The 14,216-nt window shown below is 41.2% G+C and overlaps 1 protein-coding gene across 1 annotated transcript in view; it reads left to right on the top strand.

Moving 5' to 3' along the window:
- Positions 1–13,621, top strand: part of man1a1 (mannosidase, alpha, class 1A, member 1) — a 126,826-nt gene extending 113,205 nt beyond the window's left edge. Inside the window, exons 8-12 of the mRNA XM_063901783.1 lie at positions 1,783–1,898; positions 4,502–4,721; positions 5,152–5,324; positions 5,421–5,536; positions 8,650–13,621. Coding sequence (XP_063757853.1) covers positions 1,783–1,898; positions 4,502–4,721; positions 5,152–5,324; positions 5,421–5,536; positions 8,650–8,776 — 752 coding nt within the window. The 3' untranslated portion in view covers positions 8,777–13,621. The remainder of the gene's footprint in view (positions 1–1,782; positions 1,899–4,501; positions 4,722–5,151; positions 5,325–5,420; positions 5,537–8,649) is intronic.
- The last annotated feature ends 595 nt before the right edge of the window (positions 13,622–14,216 follow it).

Genomic DNA, 14,216 nt, shown 5'->3' with positions numbered 1-14,216 from the left:
CTACAGAGCAGAAAGTGGACTTTAAAACAACCTCAAAGTGACATAGCTACTAAATTATAGGAGCCAAGTAATTAAAGGAACAGTTCACCATTTATTTGGGACGAACTTTGGTGCTGAGGGGTTTTCTTGGTTCGTTTAAAGAGCCCCTGTTATGTTTTATTGGGGTGTTCCCTTTCCTGTAGTGTGTTATAGTGCATGTAAATGGTCTACAGAGGCTAAAATCCCTCCACACACCGGCCTGGAACGCGTCTATTGGACTCCTTTGTTTACTTTTGTAACATAGTGACATCCATATGATACACTCGCGCTTCTATTGGCATGATAGGGCTAAGGGGCGGGACATCTGTAAGCGGTTGACCTATAGCAACAGAGCCGGCCAGCTAACCAATCAGAGCAGACTCTGGTTTGAGACAGAGGGTGAAAAGAGGAGCTTCAGCACAGGCAGAATGAGAAAAATAAAGAGCTTTATGAACATTAAAGCATGTTCTACTTAATGATATACGCTTCAGAGTCCTCTTGATTGGAGGGCTGCTCATATCAGTGCTGGTTTAATTTGGAGCTGAACCTTTAGTCTACTTACTTTTTATTATCTGTTGCATAAAACATTGAGTAAAAGCACCTCCGCAGTTATAATTGTGTGCATTTAGCTGACACTCTTAACCAGAGCCAGTAACTGTGTTTTCATCTGAGTATATTATGCAAATTGTGACATATTCAATTAGGAATGCTGAACAGAGAACGGCAAGTTTTAACGGAAAAAATACCCACTCGACTCAAAAATAATCAACTAAAGAGAGAGAGAGGCTTTCATGCTGGGCTCAGTCACAGAGAGCTTCTCATCTAGAAAGAGATTATGCAATAGTAATGGGAATGCGTTTGTTGAATAAATTATGACCGAGGGATGTTTGCAATCTAATGTTGTCTGAAAAATATCCAAAGTTTCACAGAAATGCCCCAGTGTCTTTTGGAAGCTGTGCAAACACAGATAAGTCATGCTGTTATGTTACCACCTGCTGAGTCATAGTTTCCACCCTCTAAGTATGAATTAGAAATATGTCTTAAACACATTTCTGATTTCTTTTCATGACTTTTCTAATCAATGCTGTCCTTCATCTCTTTATTATTGAACCCACAAAAGGCCAGGTGCTCTTTATAAACCCACACACCTCCATCCCGCCTCCTCTCTCTTCACTTTAAGATGATCACAGCTGACATTTCATCTCTGCACGGCACACGCACAGGGCTGGACTCTGTTAATGATACATGCATATGGATGAGCCTGCACTGACAATCAGCAGGAGTACAGGAGGTCCAGCTACAATAACACACACACACACACACACACATAATGCTGCAATAAATCAAACAAGTATTTCCTGTTTTTATCGCACATATTTATCTCTCCCCTGCAACCAGAATCACGTATTTATCTGAAGGGTTGCTCCATTTAAGAATAGAATAAAGTTCAATAAAAAATGCATTAAATTGAATTAAAAAAAATACAATTAAATCAAATAAAAGTTACAACTAAATAAAATAAGTAAAATACAATCAAATCAAATAAATCAAATCAAAATAAGATACAAAAAATACCATAAAAAAAACAAAGGTGAGCATTACAATATGTACAGTGATGTTTTACTATTAATACGGATAACAATAATGAAGCCAGATAATGATCTAGGGATTGTATTCTTAACCAGCTCACATGTAGGAGGCCTGTGTGTATTGAAGTGTGTGTTAGTTTGTGTGTTGTAATGTCTGTTTATCTGTGTGTTGCAGATCACGTGTCTGTGGGTGGCCTTGGTGACAGTTTCTATGAGTACCTGCTCAAGGCCTGGCTGATGTCTGACAAGACTGACGACGAGGGAAAGAAGATGTATTATGATGCCCTGCAGGTAACACACACACACACACACACACACACACACGCTGCTGGCAACACGTACACAGATGTAATCTCGTCAATCAGGGTTGAGGTGACTTTGACTCTTTGGGGGATCAAACTGGAGGGGGAATTATTCTCTTGTTCCCCTGCAAAGGAAAAAACATCTACTGAAAAATAATCATTATTGTGATATTTGATTCATCATTTCAGTCCTTTTTTTTTAATCCAAAATGCCAAATATTCTCTTCTTCCAGCCTCTAATTTGTGAGGATTTGCTTCCTTTCTATGTTTGATTTCATAAAAGCTGAATATATTTAGTTTTTGGGATGTTTTTCAGACAAAATAGGACATTTCACGTCACTTTAGACCAGATTTGTTAATAAATATTTTTCAGTTTTCTAGTTGCCGCCGAGCCAAACCTGTTATTGAATCCTAGCTCTGATTGCAGTTGTTGCATGTGAAGGCTGAACATATTCTAAAGATATGTAGTGTGTTTGAAGGACTGAAAACCTCTGATTATTTTATCACATCTTGTAAAATATGTGACCACTCAGTACTGAACTGTCGTCTGTTTTGCCATGATACACAAACCAATAACGTCTTCTGTTCATGGGGCTTTTTTCCCCGTTAGCGGTAATTGTCCGTCTGAAACGGAAATCATCGTCTGTCACATGTCTGCAGGTCCCTAAACGCACCATCTGTGAATGCTGTTAAGCACCTTTTCTCTCCCGATCCTCACATCATGTTCAGCACTGATCTCTGAGGGCTGTGATTTCCAATCTGTTGCTCTTCTATCACTCAGGACTGCTGCACGGCTCAGAGTCATGTAGCATCGTAGTATCCGTATGTCAAAACAAGGGCTGAACATCAACTCGGGTTATCCTTGCGATTCATCTACAAATGTGAACGCAAATTAATGTCATCACCACATTCGATCCTGACTTCTTTCTATAATTTCAGTGGGGATTCTACTCATGAATTGCATGGCCGTGTTAAAGCAGATAAAGCAGACTGACTGGAGATATAGCTCGATATAAAGGAACAACTTGGTTCTTCAGGTGAAAACAGAGGAAAGGTACTTTGCTCAAGCGTGCACCAAGTTCCTGAAGTTGCACAGGAGTGGGAGAAAGGGACAGGTCACCAATGCATTGCTCCCAGTATGATAACACACCAATAATACTTCCATACGAACTGATGTGTAGCGCCGGTTATACCGAGGGTGGTCACAGCAACTCTCCATGACAGAGGCTTTAGCTAGGTGTCGAAAAATGCCAATACTTCAGGTCAGAAATCATCAAAACTAAGCTGAATAAAGTAAGAAAACACTCTGATTATTCAACTACAAACAAGTATTTCAAACCTGATGAATCCCAGATTACTTCTTTGACTCCTGTAGTCAAAACATCAACATCATTCACCGATAGAAAGCTGACAGCCGGTGACCGGAAAGCTGCTCTCATTGAACGGATAACATCACGGTGTGAGCGTGTTTACAGATGGTGAGCTGCATGGATTTCCTCCACAGGGTTTTGTGTCCCTCGCGCCCCCACTGAGTCATAATGAGTGGCTGCTTGATAATAATGGACAACAAACATGAGAGCTTTACAGATGGACAAGTGGGCTGGCTGTTGTGTTTATGTCACCCTGCTGCCGGGGCATTAAAGGAATGCAGTCGCCTGAATAACCTTGAAGCTCTCGGGTTCAATAACAGCACTAAGACCATATTAGCACCATAGATATTTTGAGCTAAAACGATCACTCTGTCACTCGGACCGCTGCTTCAGTGTTTCATCTCTCCAGATAGTGAGCTGTGATGAGACAAACACATGCAAGAAAACAAAGACAGGGAGCAGATGAATCCCTCTGAAAGTGAATAGCTTTTTATCAGTTTAAATAAATTGTCAGCTTAAGTTACGGTGACGAGCGTCGGGGCTCAGCTGGAGAGGAGCTGACTCGCCTGATTGTTTCTCTGCAACACTGGGGAGAACATTTATTACATGGCGACTGAAAAGCACAATTAACCATGCGGAGGAAACTTTACAATCTAGGTGATTTACTCACCAACAACAGCAACAGGGGGAATATCTGAAGCACAGCGGGAGCATGATATGATCAATCTGAGCCGTGTTAAAGGGGCAGTACACCTAAAATACATCTCTTACCTAGTAGAAATACCATCTTAAAAATACTCAGTTACAGGTGAAAGTTCTGCAATTAACACAGATCATTTTTTGATCATTTCAATTTGTTTTTGTTGTCTTTTATTTTATATTTATTTATTTTGTTTTTGATTATTTTTACTTCTACTTATTTTTATTTTATTTATGTGAATTTTAATTGGCCATAATTATTCAACTCCCCTTAACCGACCTGTTGATAAACCCACCCGACCTCAAACCAGCAGAGAGTTGGCAGTGTTAATCTAATGCATGCTTTCAAGGGACTATAAATATGAACATGCAACCCTTGGTAATAGCAACTTGTTTATGTGTTTGTACTGAAGCTCTCTCCAGTTTTACGAGTGAAGAAAAGCCACAAGTCAACAATGTTTGTGTTGCATTTACAAACAAAACTCAATCAAAAACAAACTCTCCATCGCTCGTTGTCTTCCAGGCGATAGAGACGAACCTGATGAGGAAGTCGAGCGGCGGGCTGACCTACATCGCCGAGTGGAAGGGGGGGCTGCTGGAGCACAAGATGGGTCACCTGACGTGTTTCGCCGGCGGGATGATCGCTCTGGGAGCCGACGGAGCGCCCAGCGACAAGACGGGCCACCAGATGGAGCAGGCGGCCGAGATCGCCCGGACCTGCCACGAGTCTTACGCCAGAACCGGTAAATATGAGGATAAACAGCAACGATATTTAGGTTTTATATGCAATATGTACGTTTGATAGCCATAGATGCAAGTTTGCTTAGGTTAATTGGAGCCAATTTGTAGGCTTTTGTATTGTGTAATGTCCAGAGCCACAGGGGCTGCATCAAATACAATTACTGGGTATCAAATAAGTGTCGTAATACTGTCTTAAGGTACTTATGTTATTTTAAAATGTAATTACGTTATTAAATGTTACTATAAAGAGTCTTTTTATGTGGAAAAATGCAATAAATTGCTGTATTTTAGGTCAGATTATGAGATGTTTAATCAACATGAACAAGACAAATGGAGGGATCTAAATAATATAAAGTCTAAAGGAAGAATATCAGTCACAATTCAATCATCTTCAAGGCTTTATGAATCTCAATCCCCCCCCCCCCCCCGCAGCTCTGAAGCTGGGTCCGGAGGCGTTTCGTTTCGACGGCGGGGTCGAGGCCATCGCCACCCGGCAGAACGAGAAGTACTTCATCCTCCGCCCTGAGGTCATCGAGACCTACATGTACATGTGGAGGTTCACACACGACCCCAAGTACAGGGAGTGGGGCTGGGAGGCAGTCCAGGTACGCTCAGATTGTTGTTCTCATCGGGAAGGGGAGCTGAGTGAGGGGTGATGGTCGATGTTTCCTGTCCCTGATGTCGTTACTTCCTCCTCTTAGGCTCTGGAGCAGCACTGCAGGGTGGATGGGGGCTACAGCGGCATCAGGGACGTCTACGCCTCGACTCCGAACCATGACGACGTGCAGCAGAGCTTCTACTTAGCCGAGACACTCAAGTAAGACACACACACACACACACTCCTTCCCTTCTGTCCTCCTGTGATTGTGCTGTGATTGCACAACCTGGAGACCGAAGAGACGTGCCTGGATGAATCTTAAATAGTGAAGAGAGAAACTCTATAACCCCCTCATCCCTCCTCACAACACAGGCTACTACTCCTCCTCACTTCTTCCTAAAAAGTGCCAGATTTCTTTACTTAACTGCCCTCTTGTGCACGTCATAGTTCCTATGTGTTAATGTGTGTGTGTGTGTGTGTGTGTGTGTGTGTGTGTGTGTGTGTGTGTGTGCCTGCTAATGGCTCTTTAAACGTGTTGTCAGCCGCACAGTGTGATGTCTGCTGGCTAATAGGGCTCCCTCTCTCAGATGGCTCTCCAACTGTGATCAGGGGACAGTCTGCTTTAAACGCTGCGGGAAAATCACAACCACAGTTTAACAAGCGTGGGACTGTGAAGTGTGCATTTACTCTGCGTGTGTGTTTTAGTGGTTTTCTAATGAACATGTTTGCACAGTTAAAAGATTAAGCTGTTACGTGCTAAGATATAGTAGTAATTTACAGTAGCAATATAAGTACAGTGGCAAAAATGATTCACATTTTTCATTCGTCACAAAAAAATCCACTTTTTTTATCTTTGATGCAAAAATGTGAGACTCGTATGTCGAATTTTCCGTCTTTTATCCCATAATTATCATAATTGATAAACATATTTTGATTTAGGACTAACAAAGCAAAATTTGCAACCAATTAATTAACTCATTTGCAGTCTACGAATTTAAATTCCACTTATTCATTTATTTTTGATTATTTTAATTTATTTTTGATTGTTTTTTATTTTATTTAGAATTATTTAGTTAGTTTTTGATAATTTTACGTTTTACTTATTTATTTATTATTTTATTTTACTTTATTTAGAATTTATTTATTTAGTTTATTTATTTATTTGAATGTTGATTGGCCATAACTGGTCCGCTCACCTTAACCGACCTGTTAATGAACCCATCTGACCTCCTATAACCCAGACCAGCTGAGCGTTGGCAGTGTTCTTTAATACTGTGTTAATATAAATGAAGGTATAAAGTTTAAAAGGCTCCTTCTTTTACTTTATATTGTATGTAATCTGCTTTATTTCTCCAGTAAAGCTCCTGAACTCTTCTTTCTCCCACTCTTCCTCCAGATTTATGGCCCTCTCCGTTTTTTTGTACTCCCGTCGGAAAGTTTATGGCCTCTCTCTGCGTCCTCCGTCTCTCCCTCCAACTTTCATTTCCTCCTTCCTTACACACACACACACACACACACACACACACACACACACACACACACACACACACACACACACACACACACACACACACACACACACACCGGACAGCTGTTGACAGGAAGTCAAGGTTAGCCTAACAGAGCCTTATGGGGGCGAGGTGCCATCCAATCTACTTTTTTTTATAGGCAGTCAATTTTAACAAGCGTCACCTCTACTCCTGATTACACCACACACACACACACACACACACACACTTCTCGCAGGTCCTCCACGCTGTGTCAAACAGATCAGAGTGTATTTTTTCTCTTGATCAGTGTCAGAGAAAAGCCTTCTGCACATAAAAAGTCAAAGTGTGATATGCATATTTTTATAGCCGTGATGAAATGTGTTTTCCAGAGGCAGGCAGCACTCGCGTCGTTAGCGTCTTACAGATAATGAGAGACACATCCGAGTGACCGGCAGCAGCACGACGCTGTCCTCATTAATCACACCTCATGACGACAGACCTGAACATATCAATCCCATTTAGCTCACGCCTATACGTCCGATCCTCTAACGCCACTCGGGGGTTCTTGGCAGCGAGCGGATCCCTTCCAGGATCCATCTTCCCGCCGCCGCCAAGGACACGGCTGTCTGCCTTCAATCACTCACCTCCTGTTTTGTTGCGGGGGGGGGGGGATTTGTTTGTAGGTTGACGGCAACAAAGACATCGTCAGTTTTAGTGTTGGTGGAGGAAGCACTCCGATTTCGTATCGTAGTAAAAGTATTGTTTTTTTACCTAAAGCGATTTGGGGTTTCTCCCTTTCCTGTAGTGTGTTCTAGAGGTTTTAGTGCATGTAAATGGTCTGCAAAGACTAAAATCCCCCCCCCCCCCCCTCCTGCCTGAAACGCCTCCATTGGAATCAGAGCAGAGGAGTCTGACTTACATGAGTTTGTATACTTCCAGGGATCTTAACCCATAATAGTGGATCATTTTTCATTAGTTTATTTATATTTTTATACTTCTAGTCACTGATGATGTCAAAAGCACAGTATTTGATTTGAAGGAGTGGAAGTATAAAGTAGCTTAAGATTGAAATACTCAAGTAAAGTAAGAGTCCCTCAAAGTTGTACTGTAGTAAATGTCCTTTGTCTTCAGTCTGTATTCTCTCTAAAACATTTTCTTCACACTGACTCTCTTTCTCTTAATCTTCAGGGTGAAATCTTAACTCTATCACCGCATCCCTAAAATCTTCCCTAACTTACCTTCCTTCTCCTCTTTTCAGGGATCGTTTTATTTTAGACTCGCTTCATAACATCTGATGACATCCTGCCGCAGAATTTCATAAACTGGTCCGAGCCACACCCGTCTGTCTTCCTCCGCTCCACATCTGTTTCATATTTGTTTTGGCAGGACGGCCCATAAAGATTGCAAAAGCTAAACACAAAATAGCACCCAGAGATGTCTCGAACAGTAAACGGACGTCACAGCCAGTTATCTTCAACATCTGTATCGTTATTTTTGCATGCAAAATGTATTTTGATGCTCAAAGTGACACATTTTAATGATGCCAATGTAAAAACTAGTACAAATGAGTGAGTCTGGGATGTCTCCACAGGATATTTTGGTTTACATAGTTGCAGTTATACATGCTAAAGTGTGGAAAGGGTATGTGAGGTGGGAAAATGCTTGACGCATGTTGGACCCCCGTGAAAAAAGAGCAGTTGCTTCCCAAATGTCCTTTTATTATCTTTGAAAGTACATTTTAACTTGTGGATCTCCTCATTGTACCCTCAGCTGTGATCCTGCTGATGCATTATGATTTTATGGTGTGTTGATCTCTCTCTTCTCCTCTTCCTCCCCCCTCAGGTATCTCTACCTGCTCTTCTCCGATGACGACCACCTGGCGTTCGACCACTGGGTGTTCAACACCGAGGCTCACCCTCTGCCCGTCATCAAGAAGGACAAAACAGACCTCCCCAACGAGGTGGAGTAGACCCCTCCTCACTGAAGTGCGAGAACCTCTGATCCTGTACACCTGAGCCTCCTGCTGAAAACACTCTGCCTCACGGGGTGACAGAAGCCTCTCGATTTGGGATTCCTCTTTTCATTTCTAAACGGGATCAAAAACAGAACTCATCCTCGTGAGTTCTTGCTGTAGAATCCAGTTTTTCTTTTTCCGTGAACCAACACTTATAAATACTGCCCAGTGCTGACTCGACACACGCTGCAGTGATATCATCAGACGGGTTTTAATGTTCCTGCGATACGAACCCGCTCTCTGAGGATGTCATTACAGCGAGCGGCAGTGGATCCACCTCCAGAGGGACACCGTTCTGCGTCAGAGATTTTTGTTGTGAGTAGCTTTTCTTTGTGTTTGTGAAGGGGAACACTGAGAGACCTCACCTGGATTTTGGACCTGAGCTTCGGGCACCAGAACCCAGAAAGACTGCAGCTCTGGAATGAGGATTAAAACGGACGCTCTTCACACACGTCGCCTCCTCCTCCTGCTTTGTTATCCCGACAGGAAGCGGCTTCCCTCTGCTTTTATAAAACTGTGCGGTTGTCTTGGGATGTCTTGTCTCTGTGGGAGTGGAGGAAAGACGCAGCACATCCAGAGCTTCTTTTGATAAACCCACAGAGCACCTCTGCTTCCTGCTTCACCTGACTGCTTCTTCCTCCAGCTCTCTGCCTGCCACTGACTTCACTTTCTCCCCGCGACGTTTCCACAAAGCTTATCTCATCTGTGTCGTTATCTGGCGTCGTGCATCCCGGATTAATTTCTTTTTCTCACATTTGCACTGATACCTCTGGGGGTTTGACTGATGCAGGTTTCTTTTCCCTCATCCACGTTTGCAGGATTTTATTTCTCGCTATCTTGACATTAAGCTCATTGCCGATGAATACAGGGTTTCAGTAGTGTGTTATAGTGTTGACGACCAAAGAAAAGGAAGAAATCTTACCTCTATGTCCACTTTTGTGCAGCTGTCAGCCACATTTCCTGGTTCCTCAGCTGTAAGGGAGCATAAGTGGACATAGAGCTGAGTTTTTTTATTTCTATAATTGTTTTTTGGCAGCCAACGTCAACGATAAATTCTCACCTTCCATGTACTTTTTGGGAATAGGTGAGTTGAGATAGGGAAATTTGATTCAGGTTTTCCACAAACACCTTCTGAAAATGTTCCTTTCCTTCCAATTAATCAAAAATAACATTAAGATGCGTAAAGAAAAACTGCTTTTTTAGACCCTAAACGTTTCTAATACTCATTAACAAACCTGTGTATCAGTCAAACCCTCTTCCTCCTCTTCATCTTCATCTGTTCTCCGTCCTCCAGCTCCAGTGTAGAGCAGCCTGTAGGATCCTCTCTCCTCTATGAGGAGACGCAGACACTTTGCTTTAGTATTTCACACACACACACACACACATACACACACACACACACACTCTCTCTCAAACACACAGACACAAGAAGCCATACTGATTCCAGCAGCGTTACCATTGTGTCGTTGAGATTTCGTTGTCCTCAAAACTGTCGTTGTACATTTTCTTTCAACTCATCCACGTCTGTCGTTCAGTGAAGATCTCTCCGGATGCCTCTCAGAGCTGTAGCCCGATAAAAACCCAGTTTAGTCTTCGATCTTTAGTGCCTTCACTGATGGGAACGAGGAGTCGGAGGAGAAATCACACTCACAGAGCTTTGAGTAAAGTCTGCCTCAGATGAGGATTACACCAAAACTAGAGACAGATTGGAGGATAATTCCCGCTTTTTAATTGGAGATTCAATTTAACTCTGGCTTAGAATCAGCCCGGGAGGTGAAGTGGGGGATCAGACCTGCAGAGATCCTTCTGAGGATCACATTCAATTATTCCGATATGTCTTTCCTTCCTCCAGAGGCGAACATCTGTCCTTAAATATCTTCACACCTGTAGAAGTCTGAGTGATTTCCTTTACAACACTGACCTCTAGTGGTGAGGTCCTTCTACTGCAGTCCATGTGAAACCTGGGTTACATGACCGGAGTCTGAAGTAGAGAACATGATGTACCAGTCACTTATTCACTTGTGCTTTTGACCAAAATTCAAAACTACAATGTCAATTTGTTGGGTTTGAGGATAAACATCCCTCTAAATATTCAATATGTTACAGACGGAGTATTCTCAGCTCCAAAAATGACTTAATTCAAATAGAAAATGACCAAACCTGATCTTTTAAAAGATTTGTTTGGCCTTCTGAGCTCTGATAGATACAGACTAACTATCAGAAGTTAATTTAGCCACTTATTCATCAATCTGAGCCTTTATTTTGTCTATTTTGATGGAGAAATTACATAAAAACAAGGAAATGGTCATTAAAAATACCCATAAATCAGTATTAAATCAACTGTCTCAACTAAACTGAGTGACGGTTTTTCTTCTGCAGGTTTAAAGATATGTAACCCAGGTATCACGGGACAGGCTGTAAAGGAAAGGTCTGCCATCTTTTCACTAAATTGATTATTAAAAAACACCCAGATGGTTTAAAAAGTAGATTCCTTTCACATGTATTTCTCAATATATCCAACACTTGCTGAGTTTTCTGCAGCAGCACGATGATGGACCCGTTAGAGAAGAACCGATTAAGGAAAAGGAGCTGCTGATTTAGTTTGTTTTAAAATCCAATTTAATCCCAGAAATGAGTTTCTCAATTGATTTTCACCCGGTTGTATTCATACAAACGAATGGACACACCGAATCGTACTACCCATGTCTGGACACACACTTATCAGTGAGTGGTTCCTGTTTGAATCGATCATTATTAGAGTGTGTGTGCTGTGAGAAATCCCTCCTGTTGCTCTCTGTACAGACGCATCGTGTTTACTCTGTTTGCTCACGGTTTGTTTGGAGGCATTTATTACCCTTGTGATGTTGTGTTTGTAAAGGTTGATTTTTGCTGATTGTGTTAATTTATTCTGTAGTGGTGAACATAGGACTGTGGGGGGCGGACCACCAGGGGGCGCTGTGGGCTTAGGGGTAATTGCATATTTATCTACCAAAAAAAAGAAGCTGGAAATGGTGCCGGAAACCCTGGGATCAAACCAACGGGAGGATAGGAGCTGTATGAATGTACCATCCAATGTGAAGTGAATAATATTTGATATGCATTTGTTTTTGTCTTGTTCTCTGTGCTTTTGCTTTTCATTTATCCTGGAAAGCACAAGGAGCTGAAGCAGTGCGGAGAGGAGTGTTTCTAAAGGCTGTTAGTGTAGGAAATGATCCAAATCTGCCTCATGAGGCGCATCCCAACATTATAGATCACACATTTGTACTTTATCCGACACGGAAAATAGGAATATTAAGCAATACATTATAAACCAGATCTATTTCAGAGTTTATTACACAGTAAAGAAGCTGTTTGAGATGCAGACGGAGACCTGTAATAGCTGTTGGTTCATAGAGATGTGTGTTTAGGAAGGAAGGAGAGGTTCTGCAGATTGTGGAAACAGCTGAGTGTCCTCTATAAATACTCTTTAGTTATGTGTTGGCCCATTATTGGCTTTCATCATGCAAATTTCAAAGGAGGAAATGAACATTTTTTGCAAAGCATCATCAGATACTTTAATTTGCTTCCTCTTTTCATCATTCAAAGTCAAACTTTAGAAGTTGCCGAATAAATATGTATAAAGGTGAAAATATAATGCTACTTCGGGGGGGTTGAGTGCACTTAAATTGCACACAGATTAAAAGTAGGTAGGGAATAATAAAGGCAATAACTGGTGGTAGTTTTCCAGCCTTAGATAGATGACTTTTCTGCAAAAGAAGGGGATGGATGCTGTCCACATTTGAGTGAAGAGAACCTTTATTATTATATATGAAATCTAATAACAAATCAAGCTTATATTCTTACAGAGATCGTGATGGTGGGGGTTATCTGTGTTGTTTTCCTTCACGGAGTTTGAAGGTGTGGTTATTTTTCAAAGATTTCTCGATTGATCTTTGACTGAGCAGTTTCCCTCCCTTGAGAGCATTTTGGGTCTGTTTGAGTAACTGTGTGAGTATTTTGACTTGTAATTCAGTCTTAACGGGTTGATAGGAGTCAGAACCTCGATGGATTAGCATACACATGAATTTAGTGGGTTTATTTCTGAATATTTATCTGAAAAAAGTCATTTTTAAACATGTTTTCTCTCATGTGACACTGATCTGGTCTACCTGAAATGCAGAATGTATTTGATTTTTCAAAATAAGAGTCTTCAGCTTCACACCGTGTGACATCAGGCATCCATATGCAGACTTTATTTGTATTTTATTTTCTTCATTTTGTTTTGTTTTTGGTGATTTTTCTGGTTATTGTGTTCCTTTCTTTTGGTGAAAATTAAAGGGTAATGCCACCTGTTTTTAATATTCAGAATTAAGTCAGTCCTTGTGTCAAATGAACCCTTTCTGCCAACATATTTTCTAATTTATATCACTCTTTACTTTTAATCACGAGGGTTCGTTAAACATGGCTGGATTAATCTGGGTTTTAAACGGTGCGTGTTGCCCCTTAAGAGGTGTGTGAATGAGTGAGACCAACCTCAGAAAGGTATCTGTACAAAGTATTGCTGATAATCATTCCATTGCACATAGTTTACTTTGCATTTATATGCAATATCTTAATTTTGTGGGGAAAATCTGTTTTGTTGTTGTTGTTATTATTATTGAAAATAAAAGTGTAAATATTCCATTCAGGCGAACGAGCCGGATTACATTTATATAAAAATCTTCAGATCTTATGAATTAAAATGATATTAATAAGCAGCAGACTTTTTAAGAAACTATATTTGTTACACTTCTATTGTGAATAAAAACAATCTTTTAATAAGTTGTGTCTTTTTGTATGCATTTATAATACCAACATCAAGGTTTGTGTTTGAGTTTACTGCAATCTACTGATTATAAAACCTTATCCTCTCGAGTGCCATGAGAGGATAAACACATGACACTCCCCTGTGTGATGTCACTATGTTTTTCTGGGTTGTGCAACCAATAGCCAATAACCAACCAAGGTAAGCCCCGCCCACCGGATCACCTGAATCTCCTCCTAGAGCGCCATTGTGTTTTTTAAGCCAATCACCTCAGAGGGGCGTGGCCGGCCGCAGCTCATTAGCATTTAAAGCTACAGACACAGAATCAGGACTGGGATGAAACAGAGGGGATTATTATTAATATAATGGAGACCTTTAATAGTTAATAATTCCTCCAAATGACTGAAATCCTCTCCAATCCTTCGGATAATCCTCAGCTTGTGTACATGTAAAGCTACTAAACAGCTTCTTTCCTCTATGTGTTCTACAGGAAATATAAGAGAGTATATTTCCCTCTCACACACACAGACCACTTTGTTTCCTCACTCATTTATTCTCTTTCTCTCCGTCTTATCTCTGCTGTGTTTCTGTTATCGGTCTGAGGTGCTGCAG

This window comes from Eleginops maclovinus, chromosome 15, assembly GCF_036324505.1.
Source record: "Eleginops maclovinus isolate JMC-PN-2008 ecotype Puerto Natales chromosome 15, JC_Emac_rtc_rv5, whole genome shotgun sequence".
Lineage (NCBI taxonomy): Eukaryota > Metazoa > Chordata > Actinopteri > Perciformes > Eleginopidae > Eleginops > Eleginops maclovinus.
Note: the sequence above shows the minus strand (reverse complement) of the source record. Positions and strands in the feature narration are given on the sequence as shown.